At 45.3% G+C, this 25,630-nt stretch overlaps 1 protein-coding gene across 1 annotated transcript in view; it reads right to left on the reverse strand.

Moving 5' to 3' along the window:
* LOC309550578 (uncharacterized protein) overlaps positions 1 to 25,630 on the reverse strand; it is a gene marked incomplete at its 3' end in the record, with an annotated part of 80,641 nt that overhangs the window by 35,380 nt on the left and 19,631 nt on the right. Inside the window, exons 3-4 of the mRNA XM_082250925.1 lie at positions 15,976 to 16,086; positions 342 to 383 (exon numbers count right to left, since the gene is read on the reverse strand). Coding sequence (XP_082107051.1) covers positions 342 to 383; positions 15,976 to 16,086 — 153 coding nt within the window. The remainder of the gene's footprint in view (positions 1 to 341; positions 384 to 15,975; positions 16,087 to 25,630) is intronic.

A 25,630-nucleotide genomic window follows, 5' to 3' on the forward strand; every position in this document is an offset into this window, starting at 1 on the left:
ACAAAAAATGTGAGGGGTGTACTCACTTTTGTGATATACTGTATATACCATCTGTAAAGCAAAGGCTTTACCAAGGAGATTTTTTGGTCACGTGACTGCAAATAAAGACTATTACCGTAAAAAAAAAAGTTATTTGTTTTTTTCCACACAGTAATTTTAGAAGCTGTTATCAGTGCTATCTGACTGTTGGTTGTGTTTAGCTTTCCGAGGACTTTAATCATGGCTGTCCTGTAAAACCACAAATTGTCACAGCAGAATTTAGTTTCTAAAAGATCTTTATCACTTCATATGGTGAGAGATAATTTGTAGGAGGGGTTGGATAATAGATAATAGATGCCTACCGTCCGCCATCAGCAGTGCCTGCTCCTCGGTGAGATTACCATCTGAGGAGGAAAGGAAAAAATGTCAGAGGATGTCCCCCAGTATATATTCCATCGTATATGTATATAAAAATCCTAAATATACAGAGCTGTATGTACTGTATCTGCAGTTGGAGAGTGATGACTGCGCTGGACTGACCTACTCCATAGAGGGTCTGTGAGTGGGTGATAAGAGAGGGCCGCTTGGGGAAATTTGCTCCCAACTGTTCTGGCCAGACTAAAATGTAGCGATGGACCCTGTAACGGAACCACGATCCACACTATGCTTGTGTGCTTCTGTCAGTACACGGCTTCCTTCAGTCTTGAACATAGATATTAAATATTCCAGCCGCCCCCCATACAAAGCTAGTCGACAACTTAGCTTGTACTGGAACCTTCTCCTTTATTGAACAGTTTCACACTCAATTTATACACACATGAGCACACCCCCCTCCTGATTAAATTACCCCATCAGGTCAGGGTTTGCCTGATTACATTATCATATGAAGATGAAATTGTATACAGAAATAGAATTAACCTGAACTAATTATCAAGCCATCTGGACAAACACAATATGTGAGTTCATTAATAATTAACAATGGGGCAGACAGGCTTAACAGAATCCACATCACACCTCAATACACAAACAATAGGGAGAGCCTGTATCTGAAATTGAAGTACAATACACATTGGCATAAGTGTAAACACAGAGCCCAGTTGAAGCTAAGATGAAATTGTAACTAAGATGAAATTGTATACAGAAATAGAATTAACCTGAACAAATTATCTAGGCATCTGGACAGACACAATATGTGAGTTCATTAATAATTAACAATGGGACAGACAGGCTTAACAGAATCCACATCACACCTCAATACACAAACAATAGGGAGAGCCTGTATCTGACATTGAAGTACAATACACATTAGCATAAGTGTAAACACAGATCCCAGTTGAAGCAATCCAAGCCATTAAGTATCTGTCTCTCACTCCCAGTGACGGTGAGTACCATCATAGACCTTTTTAGAGGGTCTGGACTACTACCTTAAGGTAGGGCGTAGTGGTCGTTGAACCCTCAACATGTTCTCTTACTATCATTAAAACGACGATCTTTTGATCCAAGTTCGATTCTTATTTTTTACATCAGGCGCTCTTTTAATCTACCACTGCTAGATACTGTATCTGCAGTCTGCAAGCTTCCATAGACAAGTGGTTGGTAGGTGCCTCCTGAGTCCAGTCTCTGCTAGATTGGGTGACAATTAGTGATCAGCCAAACTGCCCTGGGTTCAGTTCAAGCAGGAGTTCAGTGAACTGCAAAGGGCTTTGGACCTGAGCCTGAACCCCACTGAAATCAACGGGAGCCAAACAGGCCCGGGACAAGGGGTTGGCGGGAGGGGCGGCTGCCCTGGGCACACTGGTTTGCTGTAGGGATGAGGGTGCCTTCCTTCTGTTACAAGGCTGAAAGGAGTAGTGACAGCAGCATTAATCTTGACAAGTGGTGACTGTTGAGCGTAGGATCCCCTAATCTTGCACATCATAAATGGGGCGTGGGAGGGGGGAGTGCGGTTTGGCATCTTTGCCCTGGATGCTGGATGAATTTGTCCCAGCGCTGGAGCAAAATCTGTTACATAAAAATTCCCATTTTCTAGGTTAACCAGTTCTGGACTGACCCATAGTAGATATACTGCTACTGGGGGCCCCTCCTGCGCAGAATCATATACATATACTAATACTCACAGCAGAAGCCAATCTACGGCTGCTGGGCACTGGATGCCCACCAGCACCCACCTATCGTTGGGCAGAGACACAGAATATAGCTCTGCATATGTAAACAAGACAGAGCTTGGTCTGACAGGAGGAAAGTGATGGATTTTGTGTCCATGCAAAGCAGGGAATAAAATCCATTGCTTCCCTTACTAAAAGCATCTCACACAGTACACCAAAACACTGGCTAGGAGCACATTTAACCCTTTGATCACTCTAGATGTTTAACCCCTTTCCAGACAGTGTCATTCGTACAGTGACAGTGCATATTTATAGCACTGATCACTGTATTAGTGTCACTGGCTCCCACAAAGTGTCACTGGTTCCCACAAAGTGTCACCAGTGTTGTTTTGTGTCAGACGTCTGCCCAGGGCTGGTGCAAGGATTTTTGACACCCTAGGTAAAACCTATATTTTGCCGCCCCCTTTGGCTCTGCCCCTGACTCCACCCCTTTCCCCTGCCCATGTCTACAGTGGAGGTCGCAGGGGACAGGAGTGTGTAATGAACAGAATTCAGGGGTCATGAATGTGTAATGTACAGAATGCAGGGGACAGGAGTGTGTAATGTACAGAACGCAGGGGACAGGAGTGTGTAATGCACAGAATTCAGGGGTCATGAATGTGTAATGTACAGAATTCAGGGGTCATGAATGTGTAATGTACGGAATGCAGGGGACAGGAGTGTGTAATGTACGGAATGCAGGGACAGGAGTGTGTAATGTACAGAACGCAGGGGACAGGAATGTGTAATGTACAGAACACAGGGGACAGAAGTGTGTAATGTACAGAATGAAGGGGACAGGAGTGTGTAATGTACAGAACACGGGGGACAGGAGTGTGTAATGTACAGAACACAGAGGACAGTAGTGTGTAATGTATAGAATGCAGGGGACAGGAGTATGTAATGTACAGAATGCAGGGGACAGGAGTGTGTAATGTACAGAATGCAGGGGACAGGAGTATGTAATGTACAGAATGCAGGGGACAGGAGTGTGTAATGTACAGAAGGCAGGGGACAAGAGTATGTAATGTACAGAATGCAGGGGACAGGAGTGTGTAATGTATAGAATGCAGGGGACAGGTGTGTGTAATGTACAGAATTCAGGGGACAGGAGTGTGTAATATACAGAATGCAGGGGTCAGGAATGTGTAATGTATAGAATGCAGGGGACAGGAGTATGTAATGTACAGAATGCAGGGGACAGGAGTGTGTAATGTATAGAATGCAGGGGACAGGTGTGTGTAATGTACAGAATGCAGGGGTCAGGAATGTGTAATGTACAGAATTCAGGGGTCATGAATGTGTAATGTACAGAATGCAAGGGACAGGAGTGTGTAATGTACAGAATGCAAGGGACAGGAGTGTGTAATGTACAGAATGCAGGGGACAGGAGTGTGTAATGTACAGAACGCAGGGGACAGGAGTGTGTAATGTACAGAATGCAGGGGACAGGAGTGTGTAATGTACAGAACGCAGGGGACAGGAGTGTGTAATGTACAGAGTGCAGGGGGCAAGAGTATGTAATGTACAGAATGCAGGGGACAGGAGTGTGTAATGTATAGAATGCAGGGGACAGGTGTGTGTAATGTACAGAATGCAGGGGACAGGAGTGTGTAATATACAGAATGCAGGGGTCAGGAATGTGTAATGTATAGAATGCAGGGGACAGGAGTATGTAATGTACAGAATGCAGGGGACAGGAGTGTGTAATGTATAGAATGCAGGGGACAGGTGTGTGTAATGTACAGAATGCAGGGGTCAGGAATGTGTAATGTACAGAATTCAGGGGTCATGAATGTGTAATGTACAGAATGCAAGGGACAGGAGTGTGTAATGTACAGAATGCAAGGGACAGGAGTGTGTAATGTACAGAATGCAGGGGACAGGAGTGTGTAATGTACAGAACGCAGGGGACAGGAGTGTGTAATGTACAGAATGCAGGGGACAGGAGTGTGTAATGTACAGAACGCAGGGGACAGGAGTGTGTAATGTACAGAGTGCAGGGGGCAAGAGTATGTAATGTACAGAATGCAGGGGACAGGAGTTTGTAATGTACAGAATGCAGGGGATAGGAGTGCGTAATGTGCAGAATGCAGGGGGCAGGAATGTGTAATGTACAGAATGCAGGGGACAAGAGTGTGTAATGCACAGAATGCAGGGGTCTGCATTTTTTTTATTACATTCTTTTACTACATAGAGAGTGCAGGGTTATGGGGTGCACTACATAAAGAGTGCAGGGTTGCGGGGTGCGTTATATACAGAGTACAGGGTTGAGGGGGGCGCTACGTACTGTGTGCAGGGTTTTGGGGTTTGCTACATACTGTGTGCAGGGTTGTGGGGTGCGCTATGCACTGAGTGCAGGGTTGAGAGATACGGTATTGTACTGTGTGCAGGATTGTGGGGTGCGCTACATGAAGAGTGCAGGGTTATGGGGTGCACTATGTACAGAGTGCAGGGTTAAGGGGTGCGCTACGTACTGTGTGCAGGGTTGCGGAGTGCGCTACGTACGCTGTGCAGGGTTGCAGGGTACGCTACGCACTTAGTGCAGGGTTGAGAGGTGCGCTATGTACTGTGTGCAGGATTGCGGAGTGCACTACATAAGGAGTGCAGGGTTGTGGGTTGCGCTACATAAAGAGTGCAGGGTTGTGGGGTGCACTATGTACAGAGTGCAGGGTTGAGGGGTGCGCTATGTACTGTGTGCAGGGTTGAGGGGTGCTCTACGTACTGTGTGCAGGGTTGAGGGGTGCTCTACGTACTGTGTGCAGGGTTTCGGGGTGTGCTACGTACTGTGTGCAGGGTTGCGGGGTGCGCTACGTACTGTGTGCAGGGTTGCGGGGTGGGCTATGCACTGAGTGCAGGGTTTAGAGGTGCGCTACTTACAGTGTGCAGGATTGCGGGGTGCGCTACATAAAGAGTGCAGGGTTGTGGGGTGCGCTATGTACAGAGTGCAGGGTTAAGTTGAAGGGTGCGCTACGTACTGCGTGCAGGGTTGCACACAGTATATATATATATATATATATATATATACACATATATATATATATATCGCATAGACCCTTCTAAAAGCCTAGTATGGATTCAATGCAAAAAAAAAAACACTGTGTGAAGTTGTGACCTAGAAATAAGGACACCCAAGGATTTGACAAGGTTTGACAAAAAAGAATGCCAAAAAGGCCCACTGCCCTAAAAAAAAAAAAGATGAACCATGCACATGGCTGATCCCAATGGCAATACCAGCCAAATGACAGCCCACTAAGCTGTCATTGGCTATATAAGGGAGTGTTGGGCATAGTGGTGACATCATTGCCCAAATATGGCCAATGACCCTATTTGGGCAGTGATGTCACTGCAATCCTCGACCTTCAGCTTACTAGGCGGGGATTGCCAATGGCATCAACTCATCCTAGCGAGGTATTGGCTGCCAGCACCCGTAGATTCCTTAGGAACCAGTTATGGTGGGAAGCTGTCATACACAGAAGGGTAGAAATACCTCTTCTATAAATGGTACATGGCTCCTGCTGAGCAGGGGTCGGATGGGCAAAAGTTTGGACCGAACCACCAGCTCATCCCTTGTGACAATCCCTCATCTATGAGAACAGGATGATGACCACCAGCCAACTCTCACGGGAACATCAGTTGGAAAGATTGGAAAACCTTTCAGATTTTTTATCCTCTCCATGCTAAGCAGCCATGTCTGTTTCCTTCTCCTCCCAACCAGTGCCATCTTAAGAGCATTAAAGGGCCCCAGGCAATGCAGTGCACTGGGGCCCCACCTACACAATCACCCACAAGAATAAAAATGCAAATTATGGATAAGGTGATATTTTTTGGTACAGCAGTGCCAGGCTAATGACAGCTTCCAAGTTGGGCGGCTGGGTCCGGTGAACACACACAGATGGGAGTCAGTCTCGACTGTCCTGTGTGTGCGGCTGTTCCCGTGGAGGTGGACAGGCATTCCAGCAGTTGTGGGCTACCCCTCCGCGGCCCAAGTGGCCTGACAGCAGCGCAGGGCCGACAGCCACTTGCCACCTGCTAAGTTTGGAAGCGGGATGCACACGGGAATCGGGACTAATGCTTGGCTGGAGCTGGGTTGCTGGGCAGGTGGGGCCCCCCGGGCAAATGGGGCCCTGGGCAACTGCCCACCGTGCCCATTCAGTAAGAGTGCCCTGCTCCCAACCAGCCCCCCCCCCCCCCCCACAGTGACAGTGACATAAACTGGAACACTCTGCCGCACTGTACGTTACTGTTTATGTAGCATTCTGTTGGTATTGGAGCACAATCGGATTGTCTTTGTGCAGATGATTGCACCACTGCTGCCTACATTCAATGACAATTCCTAACATATATACAGTGATGAGTAAACCAGCAAGGTTTGGTTAACTGAATATTTAATGAGCCAGGCAAGAAGTTTGCAAACACAGAATATGGCACCAGTCCCCACAGAAGTCTATGGGAGCCAAATCTGGTTATTGGTTCACATTTGGTGAATGATGGCACCAGGAAGACGTTGTTCCATGTGTATTATTAGTGGCAGGTCCCAGGAGAGGTTATTTAAAGTGTGTGAGCATTAGGGGCAGATTTGTCAGTTTTTATTTCATTTTGGCAGGTCAGTGGGAATTATTTATCATAATTGAAGGTGGATCTGCATTGCTAAATGACATTAATTGACAATGGTTTTACATTATGGGACTTGGCCTTTTTTTATTGTGTCTTTATTTGCTATTTACATTTTTTGTGCATGAGTAGGGGTACTACCCAAACTCATTCACCTGTGGGCAGGGGTACATATCTGGGGTCTCTTATATTGTTACAGGGGCTTCCAAATTCTGATAGGTCCTCTGCCTGAAGATAAAAAAGGGGGGTTATATACCAGCGCTATGGAGTTTCAGTACAAAATCAATTATTTGTGGTGTAAGCTGCCTCCAACCTACCTCTGAGGTAGTAGAGTTAGAAAAAATGCAAGAGATGTTGGACCCGGCGCTACCACTTTAAAATAGTATTGTGCAAATATGTGCTGTAAAAAGTGCATGTGTTGCAATCAACAAAGTGAAGAGTGCTACGTGCCGTTTAAAACCAACAATAGGTATTAACCTGGGCTGTGCTCATTGTGCCACATTAAAATGTCATATACCATACATTTATACAAAGTGCCAAGTGCTGATAAAACCAAGTGCCACGTGTTGTGATCCGTGCTAAAACAATATATGGCGCCGGCGGATGTTTCCACCAGAAAAAGCACCGCTGCTTACCGCACTCTTAAGCCTTTGACTCGACACTTCTTGGTCACTACAACAAAGAATAAACCTCCATTGCGTAGCATTTGTTGTATAAAGCGAAAATATTTAGCATCCACTCACAGTTTGGGGAGTTCACGATCAGCTTGAATGGTGTTCGCCGAGTCGCTTCCGCGTTGAGGCCTATATAGACCTTCTGCTCTCCTAGACAAATGTTGTCTAAATTCCCAGGCTGAGAGAGGGCTCTCTCTCAGCCTGGGAATTTAGACAACATTTGTCTAGGAGAGCAGAAGGTCTATATAGGCCTCAACGCAGAAGCGACCCGGCGAACACCATTCAAGCTGATCGTGAACTCCCCAAACTGTGAGTGGATGCTAAATATTTTCGCTTTATACAACAAATGCTACGCAATGGAGGTTTATTCTTTGTTGTAGTGACCAAGAAGTGTCGAGTCAAAGGCTTAAGAGTGCGGTAAGCAGCGGTGCTTTTTCTGGTGGAAACATCCGCCGGCGCCATATATTGTTTTAGCACGGATCACAACACGTGGCACTTGGTTTTATCAGCACTTGGCACTTTGTATAAATGTATGGTATATGACATTTTAATGTGGCACAATGAGCACAGCCCAGGTTAATACCTATTGTTGGTTTTAAACGGCACGTAGCACTCTTCACTTTGTTGATTGCAACACATGCACTTTTTACAGCACATATTTGCACAATACTATTTTAAAGTGGTAGCGCCGGGTCCAACACCTCTGCCTGAAGACCTACCCCCTGTAGAGGCCTTGGTTCTCATTATTATGGGGACAAGGTGCTTTGCCAGGGGGGGATTGATACCCCCCATGTTGAAGGCATGTGGCCAGGTATGATTCAGGAGTGGAGGACACACCTGCCCTTTCCTTTCCTGGCCATCTAGGCTGCGTTCTCGGCTAAGGGTCTAATTTGGATCGTGGGTGGGAACTAGGATTTTTTGTTCTTATTTTGGCTGGTCTTCCCCCTTAAAACCCATACCCGATTTAAAGGGTCCGGCATAGAGTTTGATGGAGATCCCAGACAAATTGTATTATTTCGATTTTTTGTGTGGGGTTCTCCTTGACATCAATGCCAGACCCTCATGTTGGATGTAGCACCCACCAATGTAGGGGTCTTCAAACTATGGCCCTCCAGTTGTTCAGGAACTACAATTCCCATTATGCCTAGTCATGTCTGTGAATATGTCAGAGTTTTACAATGCCTCATGGGATGTGTAGTTCCTCAACAGCTGTAGGGCCGTAGTTTGAGGATCCCTGGTCTAGTGTCGAAGTCCTATTATAGGCTTACCTGTAGATACAAGATAATAAATGGAGTTTACTCCTGCCAGATCAGTTAGTAAATGGGTAAATAGAAGGAGCTGATACATGGATGAAGAGGGAACTGGCAGTGAAGGGGAGAAGAAGCAAAGTTTCATAGGTCAGGAAGCAGTCTGGGGGAGAGGAGGGGGAAGCCCAGCTACATAAAGCACACTAAACTTCACTGGGACAAGATAACAGGCAGCTATGGAACCGGTGTAACAGTAAATTCTTCACCCCATGGGAATGCAGCTGATCAGCTTGGACTTTGTCAGGAAGACAGAGCAATGGGGGAGAGAGATGAAAAAATATACAGGCTGGGACAAGGAGTATAGGAAGAACTGCAGGGAGAGAAACAAAGTTTCAGAGATAACAAACTCAGGAGCAGAGCTAACATTGGAGTCAGGGCTGGGAGGGGACCCACAGAAAAATATATTAAAAATATATTTAAAAAAAACATTTTTTATTTTTCCCAAATATATTGGAAATATATTTGAAATGCTACAATTTTGGCCATATTCAATATATTTCTAAAATTTCTATCCCAAATATATTGGAAATATATTTGAAATGCTACAATTTTGGCCATATTCAATATATTTCAAAATATTTTTTCCCTAAATATATTGGAAATACATTTTTCTTCCATATGGGGAGGGGGCACACAGGGAGGGGGGTTAGTGAAGGACAACTGTCTCTTTCTCAGCAGATAAAAGTTGGCAGCAGAGAGAGGGAGAAATCAGCTTTCAGCTGCTGGAGGAAGATTTCTATAAATGTTGTTCATTACGAATCCCCCCTCCCTGTGTGGGCCCCCCTGTGTGCTCGGACCCCCTACAAGAAGACCAGCGGTCCCCCCCTATCATAGTTATATAGTTACATAGTTAGTGGGATGGAAAAAAGACATCAGTCCATCCAGTTCAACCCATAAAGTGTGTGTGTGTGTGTTTACTGCTAACCGTACATTGTATACCCCTGTATGTTGTGGTCTTTAAGGTGCCCATCTAAAAGTTTTTTGAAACTATCAATGCTCCCTGCTGATACCACTGCTTGTGGAAGAGAATTCCACATCCTTACCGCTCTGACAGTGAAGAACCCCTTACGTAGTTTAAGGTTAAACCACTTTTCTTCTAGTTTTAGTGAGTGGCCACGTGTCTTATCGAATTCCCTTTCTCTGAAATGTTTGTTCCTTATGCTAGGGTCGCCAGTACAGTATTTATACATTGATATCATATCCCCCCTGAAGCGTCTCTTCTCCAGAGAGAATAGGTTCAGTGCTTGTAGTCTTTCCTCATAGCTGATGTCCTCCATTCCCCTAATTATTTTTGTTGCCCTTCTCTGGGCTCTCTCCAGTTCCAGCACATCCTTCCTGAGGACCGGTGCCCAGAACTGGACGGCATATTTAAGATGTGGCCGGACTAGAGTCTATCAACGGCCCTGTCTGGCACACCCTGTGCGCATGTCTATGACTCCACCCAAGAGCCAACCGATTTCTTGCATCAGGACTGAGGGTCCTCGAGAGGAGCACTGGGACCGGGTGCTGGTGTTCAGGAAGGTATGTACAGCACTGTATCAGAATGCGGACACCCCGACTGGGTATCTCCGCAAAGAAGTTGCTTCCTACGCTCTGGAACATGAGATCCATGAATCTGGCTATAGTTACCCGAAGAACTCGACAGTACAAGTTTTGGAGTCAACCAGATTCAAAACTGTTTATTGAAACACATGCACAAAGAGATATACACTGTGGGACAACCCCTCCCCCTTAGCAGCCAATCCACATACACATATACATCCCATAATAGGTTGATCTTAAGGCAGACAGAAACAATAGAATAATGGGTTAAGGGTACTTAAAGCGGAGTTCTGGGCACAGAAGTCATTTTTTAATAAACATACCCCCGGGACAGTCAGGGCTAGCACATTCCACAATGGCTAGCCTCTGATCTGTCCCGGTTCGCACTTACCTTTTAGAAGAAATACTCACTTATAAAATTTCTTTCACAGCGTTTCCATCTCTCTTGTGGGCAGCTGAAGCCGGCGCGGTCCTCTTCTGTGTCTTCTTCCGCGTCTTCTTGTCCCAGAATGCGCCTGCACCGGCCCCTCTCGTCACTTCCAGTGCGGCGCCGCATTCCTCCACAGCTTTTGGGCATGCCCAGAAGCTGTTTAGCAGGGGAATGCGGCGTCGCCCGGAAGTGACGAGCGGGGCCGGTGCCGTCGCATTGATTCCTGGGAGCGATGACGTTCAGCTCCCAGGAATATACAAACAAAGGAACAGACCCAAATTTAAAGATTGCATAAAGAAAGAAAGAAAAGGCACCACGTCCCAAATAATGCGTAGAAGAAAAAGGAATTGGGAGGGGCGTATGTAGGGGACTTTTTAGCAGGGTGCCAACATGAAACAATGTATTAGAAGCATGTAATATAAAAAATATATAATTTTTATTGAGAAGACAAATAATTAAAAGATGTAAACTGTATTTCGACAGGGAAATCAGTATTACAGCAGAAATTGGTTTATAAAATCATATGCGTGTTAACATTATAATTGCATAAATACAGTACATTGTATTCTACACAGGGGTCTTTCCATAGCAGTTTGTAGACCCTATTACCAGCCAGAAGAATGTCCTGGTTAGCGTCTGTGTAGAGATGAATGATGCCCAGAACTGTAGCCCGACATGTTTCGCGGCAAAAGCCGCTTCCTCAGGGGCAGTTGAGGGATTGCACAAACATCAATACAATAACTAGAAAGAAAGAACAGTGTAAGTGACATGTAAATCACAATACATAGAATCATATACACATCATACCTTGCATATATATTTTATAACATTTACAATGAGAAAATGCATTACAAACTAGTTGGTCATGGAGAGAGAGTCTGGATATATATCACACCTGAGAAGAAGGCAATTATCTGCACCGCAAGCCTGGAGTCAGGACCGCAAGGTAGGTATGTCCCCCCCGGGGGCGAGCACGGGAGCCAACCAAAAGCAAAGCGGTTATTCAAACAGGTCTAAGTCTAAGAGAATATATAAAGAAAGTAAGTATAGACACATAAATAATATTGTTCCCAATGGGGATTATTTAAGCAAGGAATTTAATCAGATGTGAATGGGTATACGGTTGTTAAACCAACCATGTGTATAATATAAACATTAATCAAGAGCCTTACCTAAGTCGCTTGGAATGATCTCTTGAGGGCAGGGATCGGGGTAGTGGAGACCAAGTTCCCAGAGGAGGAACCAAAACGGTCCGCAACACGGCCAAATAGGGAAGGTGCCAAAATGGCGTCCTCCGTGGCTACAAGATAAATTAAATAGTAAGGGGTAATAGGAGATGGCTAATGATTAGCACATAGGTTACATATAAATGAAAGGAAGGGGGGGGGCTTGCTTTTATATGTTTTGCAGGATACATAGGCTGCCATATATCGGTGGTGGTCAATTGACATCAATTATACAACAATATAGTGAAGGAGGTTGTAATAAAGATATGGGGGCAGCAGACTTCATTCATGTAGATGAAGACATAGCTGATCGCCAAACATGGAAGCCTAGCATATATAGGAAAATAATACAAAGGATAGTCCAATAGAAGGCAAATTTGTATACCTGGTGTTGGTGGAAACAGCGTCTCCCGTCCCTGCTGATGCAGTGGGAATCACTGAGTCCCGCCGTTTTGTTGAGAAGGCTCCACCCCGGCAGCGTCATGACGTCACGACGCTGCTCGAAGCTGGCGCCGTGAGTGCGCGCGCACATAATGCGCGCATGCGCACTGTCCAGTTAGGCCGGACCTCATCCAAAGGAGGGTCGCGCCATATTGGACACACCAGCCCGCCCCTAAAGGGGGGGGGGGCTGGGACACGGCGTCACGTACTCGCCCCGGGGAAGAAAAACCCGAAGCAATCCAAGGCGTCAGCTGACAATGACAGCCAACCAAGACTGCCGAGCAGAAAAGTGCTGTTACCCAGGCAACCAAGCGCTCAAAAACCCCATGGCCAACTATATATACATACATATCTATTTAGCAATGACTTGCAATGTATTTAATACAGGAAATTTAAAACATAGTATATATGGATGTATAATTATATGAAATTTCAAATAGTGATAGTATATTTTCGGACAATTGTCTCGAACACGGAATACTGGGGATCCATGTGGATATCCCAGCATTTCGTGTATTTAAAGACTATCTGAAACAATGGATAAAAGGGGGAGTGGGTAGAAGACAGTTTTACAAGATAACAATGGGAAGGGTGGGGATATAGGAGGAAAGATGGGACCGGGGGGGGGGGGGGAAGGGGAAAAGGAAACAGAAAAGATGGAATAAGGGGGGGGGGGGGGTTTTAGCAGAAAAGAGTAACATGTAAACATTACCAGTGGGCACAACATATCATAGGAAAGGTTTATAAGAGTGAGCCTCATTCAAACCTGGTAAGTTGATAGCATTGAGTCTTTCTATCCAAATGGTCTCTCGCTGTAAGATTCGACGATCCCAGTCTCCTCCCCTTGGGTCCGGGGGAATAATCTCCAGGACCCTGAAGGAGACACAGGAATTGTCGAATCTATGATGTAGACCTATATGGCGCGTCACAGGGGTGAGGATCTTTCCTCCACCCGAGTAATAGATATGATCTCCTATTCTCTGGCCAAATTGTCTAATGGTTTTCCCGACATAGAAAGCCGAGCATTGACAGTTCATGAGATAAACAACTCCGCGTGTGGTGCAGTCGGCCCGCCCACGGAGTTTATGTTTCTCGCCATTAGGCAGATGAGTAACCGGACCCTCCCTGACCCATGGACAGCGGGAGCAACCACCACATTGGTATGTTCCCGGGGTATTAGGGGGGTGCGGCGGCTCATCTGTGTAATGGCTTTTAATTAACAAGTCTTTTAAGGAGGTAGCTCTCCTAAAAACCAATTCAGGATGTGGCTTTATATATTTTGATAATGTTTGCTCTTCAGCTAGGAGGTGCCAGTGTTTTTGGACAATGGAACGTAACTGATGTGTATTGTCAGAGAATTGGGTAATTAACCTAACTGTTTGTGTGGAAGTAATATCTTTCTTTTTATGTAATAGATCCTTTCTTTGAAGTGTTTTTACTTTGTTAAAGGCTTTTCTGAGGATAGTTCGAGAGTATCCTCGAACCAATAATCTCTGTTGGAGTTTCTTGGCCTCTATATAAAAATCCTTATCCAACGAGCAATTTTTCCTTATGCGCAAATATTGCGCATAAGGTATGCTCTTCTTAAGAGAAATAGGGTGTGCGCTGGACGCATGTAAGAGCATGTTTCCTGCAGTAGGTTTCCTGTATAGGCTGGTAGTGATATATCCTTCAATATCTTTTTTAATCACAACATCCAGGAAAACAATGTATTCCGAATGAATGCTGTGTGTAAACTTAAGGTTGAAGGGGTTATTGTCTAAAGATATAAGCATATTATTTAATTCCTCTCTTGAACCAGTCCATACAAGGAATAAATCGTCTATATAGCGAAACCAACACATAATGTATTCAAGCCGAGGAGCATAGATGTCGCTGGAAAAAATATATCTTTCCCAGTCGCCAAGGAACATGTTCGCATATGACGGTGCGCAGCATGTTCCCATGGCGACTCCTTGTATTTGTAAATACATAGAATCCATAAATGTAAAAAAGTTGCGTGTTAGAATGAATTTTAACAGGGAAAGGATAAAGTTGTTATGAGGCCATGTAGATCTATCCTGTTGATGTAAAAATGAACTAACCGACCGGATGCCCGCCTCGTGCGGTATGCTTGAGTACAGAGCCTCAATGTCTACCGCAACGAGGAGGGCATCCGGGGGTGTTTGTATATCCTCAATGTGTCTGAGTAAGTCAGGAGTGTCCTGTATATATGAAGGCAGTGCCTGTACAAAGGGACGCAGAAAAAAATCCACGTATTTACTCGCGTTCTCGGAAATTGATCCAATCCCGGAAACAATGGGTCTTCCGGGAGGTTTCTCCCTATTCTTATGCACCTTAGGCAGTGTATATAGTGTAGGTATTCTAGGATGTTTTACAACCAAAAACTCATAGGTATCTTTGTCGATGATGCCTGCCAAAAAGGCATCAAGGCAGAGATTTTGCAATTCCAGAGAATTTGCAAATCATATGATGTGTATATGATTCTATGTATTGTGATTTACATGTCACTTACACTGTTCTTTCTTTCTAGTTATTGTATTGATGTTTGTGCAATCCCTCAACTGCCCCTGAGGAAGCGGCTTTTGCCGCGAAACATGTCGGGCTACAGTTCTGGGCATCATTCATCTCTACACAGACGCTAACCAGGACATTCTTCTGGCTGGTAATAGGGTCTACAAACTGCTATGGAAAGACCCCTGTGTAGAATACAATGTACTGTATTTATGCAATTATAATGTTAACACGCATATGATTTTATAAACCAATTTCTGCTGTAATACTGATTTCCCTGTCGAAATACAGTTTACATCTTTTAATTATTTGTCTTCTCAATAAAAATTATATATTTTTTATATTACATGCTTCTAATACATTGTTTCATGTTGGCACCCTGCTAAAAAGTCCCCTACATACGCCCCTCCCAATTCCTTTTTCTTCTACAGCTCCCAGGAATCATAGCGAGACAGAAAGTGACGGGGTGAGCCGCGACGCCGAGGGAGGAAGTACTCTGAGGTGAGTATTTACAATCTTCAATTAAAAGGTGAGTAAACAAAAAAAAAAACTATCCAATTCCTTTTCAGGTAATGTCGAACTAGCGAAGGGGCACAAAAAAAAAATATTGTTTTTGTGCCCGGAACTCCGCTTTAACAATAACAAACCCCACCCCACCTCACTATCTAGTAAGGGTCTATGAGACAATCCTGCAATATTCTAGCAATCTGAAAAGTCAAACCGTTCATCTTCATATATTTCCTGAGGGACATTGTTCAGAAATATTACTGTCCCAAGTGAAAGAGCCCCTCACTCTTTCAACACAAACCACACATATAGAACCCAGGATAACTGGGGTAACATGAAATGCTGAGTCCGGTGTGGTTGTACAGCGAGTCTGATTAGTGTAGACCCAACTGGGGTTCTTGGTCACCCTGTGCTCCTAATAGACACAGCGTGACTTACACATAGGAAGGGTCAAGGAAGCTGGACAAGGAGTTTCCCAACCTCTCTAAAGTAATCTGGGTTCCACAAGCCCCCCAACCAAAGTGACTCCCATCACAAGCACCCTGCCGGCCCCTCCCACCAGCCTGCAAAGACAACAAAGATGGTAGCTGTACTTACAGTGAATAAACTGAAGAATTGTGAAGAAGACCAAAATAAGGAACATGAACATTATAATAATCACAAGGATGAGGATGAACCAATATTGTGTGTTCTTGGGGGGCGGAGTCCCTGGAATAATTATAGACAAAGAGGGTTATGGATAAGGCCGAACATTTTAGCAGATATGATAAACAAACATGGTAATGAGATACATACATGAAGACATTTTTGTAAACATTGTGTGATTTATGAAGCAATTCCCAGCATGCATAGCTCCACTACCAATACTGAACATGGATAACCGAAAGGGAGCTATCAGGAGCGTGCCATAATTTAAATAAACAGACAGAAAAACGCCAGTTGTAGAGGACAACTGAAGACATGTGTGGACTTTAAGGGCACATCATAAGATAGACTTGGACACAAATATATAAAAAAACACATTTATTGATTCAATAGTTAAAACCACTAATTCATAAAAAATGGTGAAACTGACCTAACACAGGTCTAAGTCACCAAACATGTATGCAAATAGACATGGCTAAATTGTGAGTCAAGTATATACAAGAAAGTACAGTGCATATCAAACAATGCATGGATATGAGAATACGTCTGCTCAAGGGTCGACGCGTTTCGGATCAGATACAGACAATAATATTCTCTTCCAAGTAAACAAGGCAGAAAATTGGCTTTGCGCGGACACAGGGAGTAAGTGGGACCAAGAACACCGGTCAGTGTCTTAACTTATGCAAATAAAAGGTGAATATATCCCACTTATGAGATGTAAAGCCGATGGCGTATATGAGGGGTCTGGTTATTGGGGATAACACAATATCCACTGTTATGAGTATGGGTTCCTATATGGGATCAATATAAGGAAAGAAGGATCTATCCTCAAAATTTTAGTAGTGAGATCAGGTGAAGAGTATATGTAATGGGGAAGAAGGAAAAACCCAATATCAAAGGCTCCACATTCGGTAGTGGGCCCCACAGAACCACATATAGGAGGTAGCCCCTAGACCAGACAGATGAGTAGCCGCCCCGGCATATTCGTTCCACTTACTCCACTGCCCCTTCCACTTACTCCCTGCGCCCAAAGACAATTTTCTGCCTTGTTTGCTTGGAAGAGAATATCATTGTCTGTATCTTGTCTCAAATCCTCGCATTGTTTGATAGGTACTGTACTTTCTTGTATATACAGTACATGACTCACAATTTAGTCATGTCTATTTGCATACATGTTGGTGACTTAGACCTGTGTTTGGTCAGTTTCACAATTTTTTATGAATTAAGGGTTTTAACTATTGAATCAATAAATGTGTTTTTTTTTTATATATTTGTGTCCAAGTCTATCTTATGATGTGCCCTTAAAGTCCACACATGTTTTCAGTTGTCCTCTACAACTGGCGTTTTTCCTACATGACTGACATATATGTGATGTGTGGTCAGCAGGGCTTTTTTTCTCAGACAATCGGTGCAGGAACTCACCCGCTACCCACCTTCTGCAACATTCCTTGGTTCCACCCCCTACTCACCTTCCAGTACTGCCCTGTTTTAGAGAATACAGAACCAAGTAACAATTGTGGTAATTTGTATAGAGTTTGATACTGATAACAAGAAAAGCAGTAAAATGGATCCCATGCAGCCAGCAACAATAGATCCTCCCAGCAACAATTTATCACCCACAACAGAATACCCACTCCCCCAGAAACAAAAGATCCCAAGCAACAATAACAATCCTCCCTGCAGCCAGCATCAATAGGACTCTTCAGCAGCCAGCAACAATAGAGCCCCCCCCAACAATAATGGACCACCCACAACAAAATACCCACACCCACAGCAGCAACAACAGGCCTCCTTGCAGCCAGCATCAATAGAGCCCCTCCCTCAACAGTAGAACCCTCCCAGCGAGAACTGACCCCCCCCCTAAGCAACATAAGACCCATTCCCAGCAACATTCCCAGACCCCCCCCCCCCCCCAGCAACAAAAGACCTTCTCATCAACAATAGACACCCCCCCAAACTGACCCCCAGCAACATAAGACCCATCCCCAGCAACAACAGACCCCTTACCAGCAACAATAGATACCACCCCCCCCCCCCCACACACACACACAAAAAGAGATCCTCTAGCAGCAAGCATCAATGGACCCTTTGCCGTTACATACATTCTATGCTGGAGGTTCTGGAACTGCATTCCCCATTCCCCCACGTTCCTGCTGAAAAAAAGCCCTGGTGGTCAGTTGTACACCCGCCTTATCAGAATTATACTGTATTTAGGGCTGAGGTTGGCAAATAAATAGACAGGAACATCACAAGGGTCAATTCACATTGGCTGCTATATCCAATACAGACCGATCAGCGGAAACCTTCTGATCACTGACAGGTAAAGTGAATAACACAGATTTTCTCGTTACAATGACATCTGAGTGTGTGCGGGATATATTAGACAAGTGAAAATGTTGCTCCTGATGTTGATGTGTTGAAAGCAAAAAAAAAATGGACAAGTGTAAGGATTCGAGGGACTTTGAAAAGGACCAAATTGTAACGTCTAGACGACTGGGTCAGAGCAACTCCAAAACTGCAGCTTTTGTGACCAGCCAACTGTTGACAGGGTCATGGGCAGCCAAGGTTTATTGATGGAGGTGGGGGAGAAGGCTCATTGATGGAGGTGGGGGAAGGCTCATAGATAGAGGTGGGTGAAGGCTCATAGATGGAGGTGGGGAGGGAAGGCTCATTGACGGAGGATGGGGGGGAGCTCGTTGATGGAGGTAAGGAGGGAAGCCTCATGTAGGTGGGGAGGGAAGGCGCATTGATGGAGGTGGCGGGCAGGCTTATTGATGGCGGTGAGGAGGAAAGGCTCATTGATGGAGGTGGGGAGGAAAGGCTCATTGATGGAGGTGTGGAGGGAAGCCTCATGTAGGTGGGGAGGGAAGGCGCATTGATGGAGGTGGTGGGCTGGCTTATTGATGGCGGTGAGGAGGAAAGGCTCATTGATGGAGGTGGGGAGGAAAGGCTCATTGATGGAGGTGTGGAGGGAAGGCTCATTGATGGAGGTGGGGAGGAAAGGCTCATTGATGGAGGTGGGGAGGGAAGACTCATTGATGGATGTGGGGAGGGAAGGCTCATTGATGGAGGTGGGGAGGGAAGGCTCATTGATAGAGGTGAAGAGGGAAGGCTCATTGATGGAGGTGGAGAGGGAAGGCTCATTGATGGAGGTGGGAAGGGAAGGCTCATTGATGGAGGTATGGAGGGAAGGCTCATTGATGGAGGTGGGGAGGTAAGGCTCATTGATGGAGGTGGGGAGGACAGGCTCATTGATGGAGGTGGGGAGGGAAGGCTCATTGATGGAGGTGGGGAGATTAGGCTCATTGATGGAGGTGGGGAGGGAAGGCTCATTGATGGATGTGGGGGAGGGAATGCTCATTGATGGAAGTGAAGAGGGAAGGCTCATTGATGGAGGTGGAGAGGGAAGGCTCATTGATAGAGGTGGGAAGGGAAGGCTCATTGATGGAGGTATGGAGGGAAGGCTCATTGATGGAGGTGGAGAGGGAAGGCTCATTGATGGAGGTGGGAAGGGAAGGCTCATTGATGGAGGTATGGAGGAAAAGCTCATTGGTGGAGGTGGAGAGGGAAGGCTCATTGATGGAGGTGGGGAGGAAAGGAAAGGCTCATTGATGGAGGTGGGGAGGTAAGGCTCATTGATGGAGGTGGAGAGGAAAGGCTCATTGATGGAGGTGGGGAGGGAAGGCTCATTGATGGAGGTGGGGAGGGAAGGCTCATTGATGGAGGTGGGGAGGAAAGGCTCATTGATGGAGGTGGAGAGGGAAGGCTCATTGATGGAGGTGGGAAGGGAAGGCTTATTGATGGAGGTATGGAGGGAAGGCTCATAGATGGAGGTGGAGAGGGAAGGCTCATTGATGGAGGTGGGAAGGGAAGGCTCATTGATGGAGGTATGGAGGGAAGGCTCATTGGTGGAGGTGGAGAGGTAAGGCTCATTGATGGAGGTGGGGAGGAAAGGCTCATTGATGGAGGTGGGGAGGGAAGGCTCATTGATGGAGGTGGGGAGGGAAGGCTCATTGATGGAGGTGGGGAGGGAAGGCTCATTGATGGAGGTGAAGAGGGAAGGCTCATTGATGGAGGTGAAGAGGGAAGGCTCATTGATGGAGGTGGAGAGGGAAGGCTCATTGATGGAGGTGGGAAGGGAAGGCTCATTGATGGAGGTATGGAGGGAAGGCTCATTGATGGAGGTGGAGAGGGAAGGCTCATTGATGGAGGTGGGGAGGAAAGGCTCATTGATGGAGGTGGGGAGGGAAGGCTCATTGATGGAGGTGGGGAGGGAAGGGTCATTGATGGAGGTGGGGAGGGAAGGCTCATTGATAGAGGTGAAGAGGGAAGGCTCATTGATGGAGGTGGAGAGGGAAGGCTCATTGATGGAGGTGGGAAGGGAAGGCTCATTGATGGAGGTATGGAGGGAAGGCTCATTGGTGGAGGGGGAGAGGGAAGGCTCATTGATGGAGGTGGGGAGTAGGGATGATCGAACTTTTCAAAAGTTCGGTTCCGCCAGAACACCTGAACTTCCAGAAAGTTCGGCCCGGATTTCAGAACCCCATTGAAATCAATGGGACCCGAACTTCGGTAATCAAAAAACACCATTTTGAAGCCCTAAAACCCAATAAATGCCCCTAAAAAGTGCCTAGGGTTCTGGGTCATGCCCCAGGGACTATTAATCACACAAAAAAAGTTCTTAAAAATTGTCATTTTTGATAGAGAGCCAATTATTGAACAAATTAAAAAAAAATGAGATTTTTTGATTTTGATTTAGTGTCTGGGGGGTCTAAAAGGTGTACCTGTGAAGTTTCACCTCTGTAGCATGTCCAGAACCATAAAAAAATATTGTTTGTATTATGTCACTTATATAACAGGAATATGGCTCCGCTATTTTCCCACCTTGCCGGTTTAGTAGCAGGCGTTTTTTTGGGCATTTTTTGGGGTCTTTTGAGGCAGGCAAAACATCTGAACTTGTGTATAGGGGTATATATACACACATATTTATATGTATATATACCCATACACATATATAGGTGTGAAAGTAGCAGAACACTATACTTGCGCTACTGAAATAATTAACACTAATATGGCTCTGCTGCTAACACACCTATATATTTGTAAGTGTAAAATACATATAAGTGTGTGTGTGTATATATATATACCCCTATACAGAAGTTCAGATGTTTTGCCTGCCTCCAAAGAACCCAAAAAAATGCCAGCGCCAAAAAAAAAAATGCCAGCGCCAAAAAAAAAATGCCCAGGTTTGTTCTTGCAGGCGTTTTTTTGGGCATTTTTTGGGTTCTTTGGAAGCAGGCATGACATCTGAACTTCTGTATAGGGGTATATATACACACCTACACATATATAGGTGTGAAAGTAACAGAACACTATACTTGCGCTAATGAAATAGTTGACACTAATATGGCTCCGCTCCTAACACACCTATATATGTGTAAGTGTAAAATACATATAAGTGTGTGTGTATATATATATACCCCTATACAGAAGTTCAGATGTTTTGCCTGCCTCCAAAGAACCCAAAAAAATGCCCAAAAAAACGCCTGCAAGAACAAACCTGGGCATTTTTTTTGGCGCTGGAATTTTTTTGGGCATTTTTTTGGGTTCTTTGGAGGCAGGCAAAACATCTGAACTTCTGTATAGGGGTATATATATACACACACACACTTATATGTATTTTACACTTACACATATATAGGTGTGTTAGGAGCGGAGCCATATTAGTGTTAATTATTTCATTAGCGCAAGTATAGTGTTCTGCTACTTTCACACCTATATATGTGTAGGTGTGTATATATACCCCTATACAGAAGTTCAGATGTCATGCCTGCCTCCAAAGAACCCAAATAAAATGCCCCAAAAAACGCCTGCAAGAACAAACCTGGGCATTTTTTTTTGGCGCTGGCATTTTTTTTGGCATTTTTTTGGGTTCTTTGGAGGCAGACAAAACATCTGAACTTCTGTATAGGGGTATATATACACACACACTTATATGTATATATACCCATACACATATATAGGTGTCAAAGGAGCAGAACACTATACTTGCGCTAATTAAATAATTAACACCAATATGGCTCCGCTCCTATCACACCTATATATGTGTAAGTGTAAAATACATATCAGTGTGTGTGTGTGTATATATATATATACCCCTATACAGAAGTTCAGATGTTTTGCCTGCCTCCAAACAACCCAAAAAATGCCCAAAAAAATGCCAGCGCCAAAAAAATGCCCAGGTTTGTTCTTGCAGGTGTTTTTTTGGGCATTTTTTTGGGTTATTTGGAGGCAGGCAAAACATCTGAACTTCTGTATAGGGGTATATATATATACACACACACTTATATGTATTTTACACTTACACATATATAGGTGTGTTAGGAGCGGAGCCATATTAGTGTTAATTATTTCATTAGCGAAAGTATAGTGTTCTGCTCCTTTCACACCTACTATATATGTGCAGGTGTAAATATACATACATGTGTGTGTATATATACCCCTATACACATGTTCAGGTGTCATGCCTGACTCCAAACATGTTCTCAAAAAAGCCCTATAAATGCCTGCAGCAAAAAGAATGCTCACAGGTGAGAAGCCATATCCGTGCACTGAATGCGACACAAGAGAAACGATCTTTTCTCTATAGCGGTCACCCTGATATAGCAGTCACAGTCAGTTAACCCTACACTACACTACGGTCCCCTTACACTTAACACTTTCCCTACAGAAACTGAATAATTAAAGCTAACTATAGTGGAAAAGAGCACCCTAACTACACTAGATATCCCTTTCCTCACACTAAAAATTGCTAAATGACACTTTGTAACAGAAGTCACAGAACTGCTTCCACTCTCTTCCATGTCCCTGTATAACAATGCTAGGAATTTGGCGGGGGCTATCTTATACACTGGGGGGAGTATTCACTAATGATTGGCCTATGGACCCCCTAGTCACTCCAATCACATTCCTAGCATTCTCCTGCCCCCTCAATTGGCTTTTACTGATTGTTCTCGTTCAATCACGGGCTTTTAAAGCCCATTTCCTGAACCATTGCATTTTGGTCGGTTCTGGTTGCCGAATTCCGAACTTTTTCAGCAAAAATTTCTAAATTCGGCCGAACCTTGAACAGCCAATGTTCGGGTTGAACCGATGGTCGACCCGAACCGTTCGATCATCCCTAGTGGGGAGGAAAGGCTCATTGATGGAGGTGGGGAGGGAAGGCTTATTGATGGAGGTGAAGAGGGAAGGCTCATTGATGGAAGTAGAGAGGGAAGGCTCATTGATGGAGGTGGGAAGGGAAGGCTCATTGATGGAGGTATGGAAGGAAGGCTCATTGATGGAGGTGGGGAGGGAAGGCTCATTGATGGAGGTGGGGAGGAAAGGCTCATTGATGGAGGTGGGGAGGGAAGGCTTATTGATGGAGGTATGGAGGGAAGGCTCATTGATGGAGGTAAGGAGGAAAGGCTCATTGATGGAGGTGGGGAGGGAAGGCTCATTGATGGCGGTATGGAGGGAAGGCTCATTGATGGAGGTGAGAAGGAGGCTCATTGATGGAGGTGGGGAGGGAAGGCTCATTGATGGAAGTGAGTACGGAAGGCTCATTGATGGTGATGAGGAGGGAAGGCTCATTGATGGAGGTGGGGATGCTCATTGAGGGAGGTTGGGAGGGAAGGTTTTATTGATGGGGGTTGAGAGTGAAGGTTCATTAATGGAGGTGGGGAGGAAAGGCTCACTGATGGAGGTGGGTGGGGAGGGAAGGCTCATTGATGGCGGTGGGGGGGAAAGTGCATCGATGGGGGTGGGGATCGAAGGCTCATTGATGGAGGTAGGGAGGGAAAACTGGCCTGTGTGGTCTGATAATTGCTCAAAAAGTGAATGCTGGTTGTGATAAAAAAAAGTGTCAGAACACACAAGGCATCGCAATTTGTTGTGTATGGGGCTGGGGAGCAGCAGACCAGTCAGGGTGTCCATGCTAACCTGTGTCCACAGCCAAAAGCACCTACAATGGGCACATGAGCATCAGAACTGGAGCAATGGAAGAAGGTGGCCTGGTCTGATGAATCACATTTTCTTTTATATCATGTGCATGTGTGGGTGAGTCTCATACCTGGGAAGGAGATGGTTCCAGGATGAAGTGTGGGAAAAAGACAAGTCGGCGGAGGCAGTGTGATGCTTTGGGCAATTTTCTGCTGGGAAACCCTGGGTCCTGCCATTTATGTGGATATTTCTTTAAAATGTACCAACTACCTAAACATTGTTGGTGACCAAGTACACCCTTAATTTCCTGATGGCAGGGGCCTCTTGCAGCAGGATAATGCACCCTGCCACACCCCAGAAATTGTTTAAGAAGGACTCCTAATACCAGAGCATACCTTCAGAGGTCCAGTGGAGTCCATACCTGGATGAGTCAGAGCGGTTTTGCTGGCAAAAGGGGACCTACTCAATATAAGATGGGTGGCCAGAATGTTATGGCTGATCAGTATATTCTGTATGTATATATATATATATATATATATATATATATATATACAGTATATATATATGTGTGTGTGTGTGTAGCCCTTGGTCTGCTGCTTCCTGGTCTACAGTACTGCTCTAGTTGACAGCACGGACCAGGCTACTACTACTGCTGCCACACCCTCATCTCATCTCCTCAAGCTCACAGAGTCAGAGCGGCTGTGTGTGAGAAAAGATAGAAATTGGACACAGCTGCCGCAGGGATGTGTATGTAGCCTTAGGAAGCCCAGCCCACCACCTGGGAATACAGAGAGGAAGAGGAAACTGAACTGATGTGCATCCTGGGAAGGACGGAGCCTGCTGGGAGGAGCTATGACTTCCGGGGGATGTTGCCCCAGGGAGACTGAGCCTGTACTTCAGATTGGTCCTGGAACTAAAGATCCCAGCAATACCAGGACTCTGCAGAAGAAGAAAAGGAAGAGAGGCTAAGTCCCTGATATCTCCTAATCTTTGGGAATGCCACTGTCAAGCCTGATGTTGCTGCCTGGTCATGGGGAGGATGTCACCACAGCTGGCATCACTGAGCCTGAAGGCAAGTTGTCATCTTATGTAAAGGCGAGAGGCTGCTGGCTATAAACTCTGGAAATTATTTACAGGAACATGTATTGCCTGCTTGGGACACCATTTGGACATTTACACCCAGGATTGTGGCACTCACATTTGAGTGTTCCAACGCCTGATTTGGGCACTGCCTAGTGGGAGAGGGATTACCAAAGATGGTCAGACCCCTTTCTTCGTATCACCCCATAGTCAGGACCCCCCTTTTTATAAGGATTAGGGGTTGTGACAGACCTCCTTACTCAAGAAGAGTATGTCCGCCGTATAAGTTTCCCTTGCCTGGTACCAGCATGATCCAAGATCCCTTACCCCACCCAGTCACTTGTCGAGACATCAGTGTAGGGTGGTAAGAAGCATAAGACTGTTTTTTCAAACACAGGCACAAAGAGATATCCACTCTGTGACAATCCCCCCTCCCCTCTAGCAGCTAATCCACATACACATATACATCCCATAATAGGTTGATTCCAAGGCAGACAGAAACAATAGAACAATGGGATACAGGCACTTAATAATAATAAACCCCACC

Source organism: Pelophylax lessonae, assembly GCF_965119305.1.
Source record: "Pelophylax lessonae genome assembly, chromosome: 1".
Lineage (NCBI taxonomy): Eukaryota > Metazoa > Chordata > Amphibia > Anura > Ranidae > Pelophylax > Pelophylax lessonae.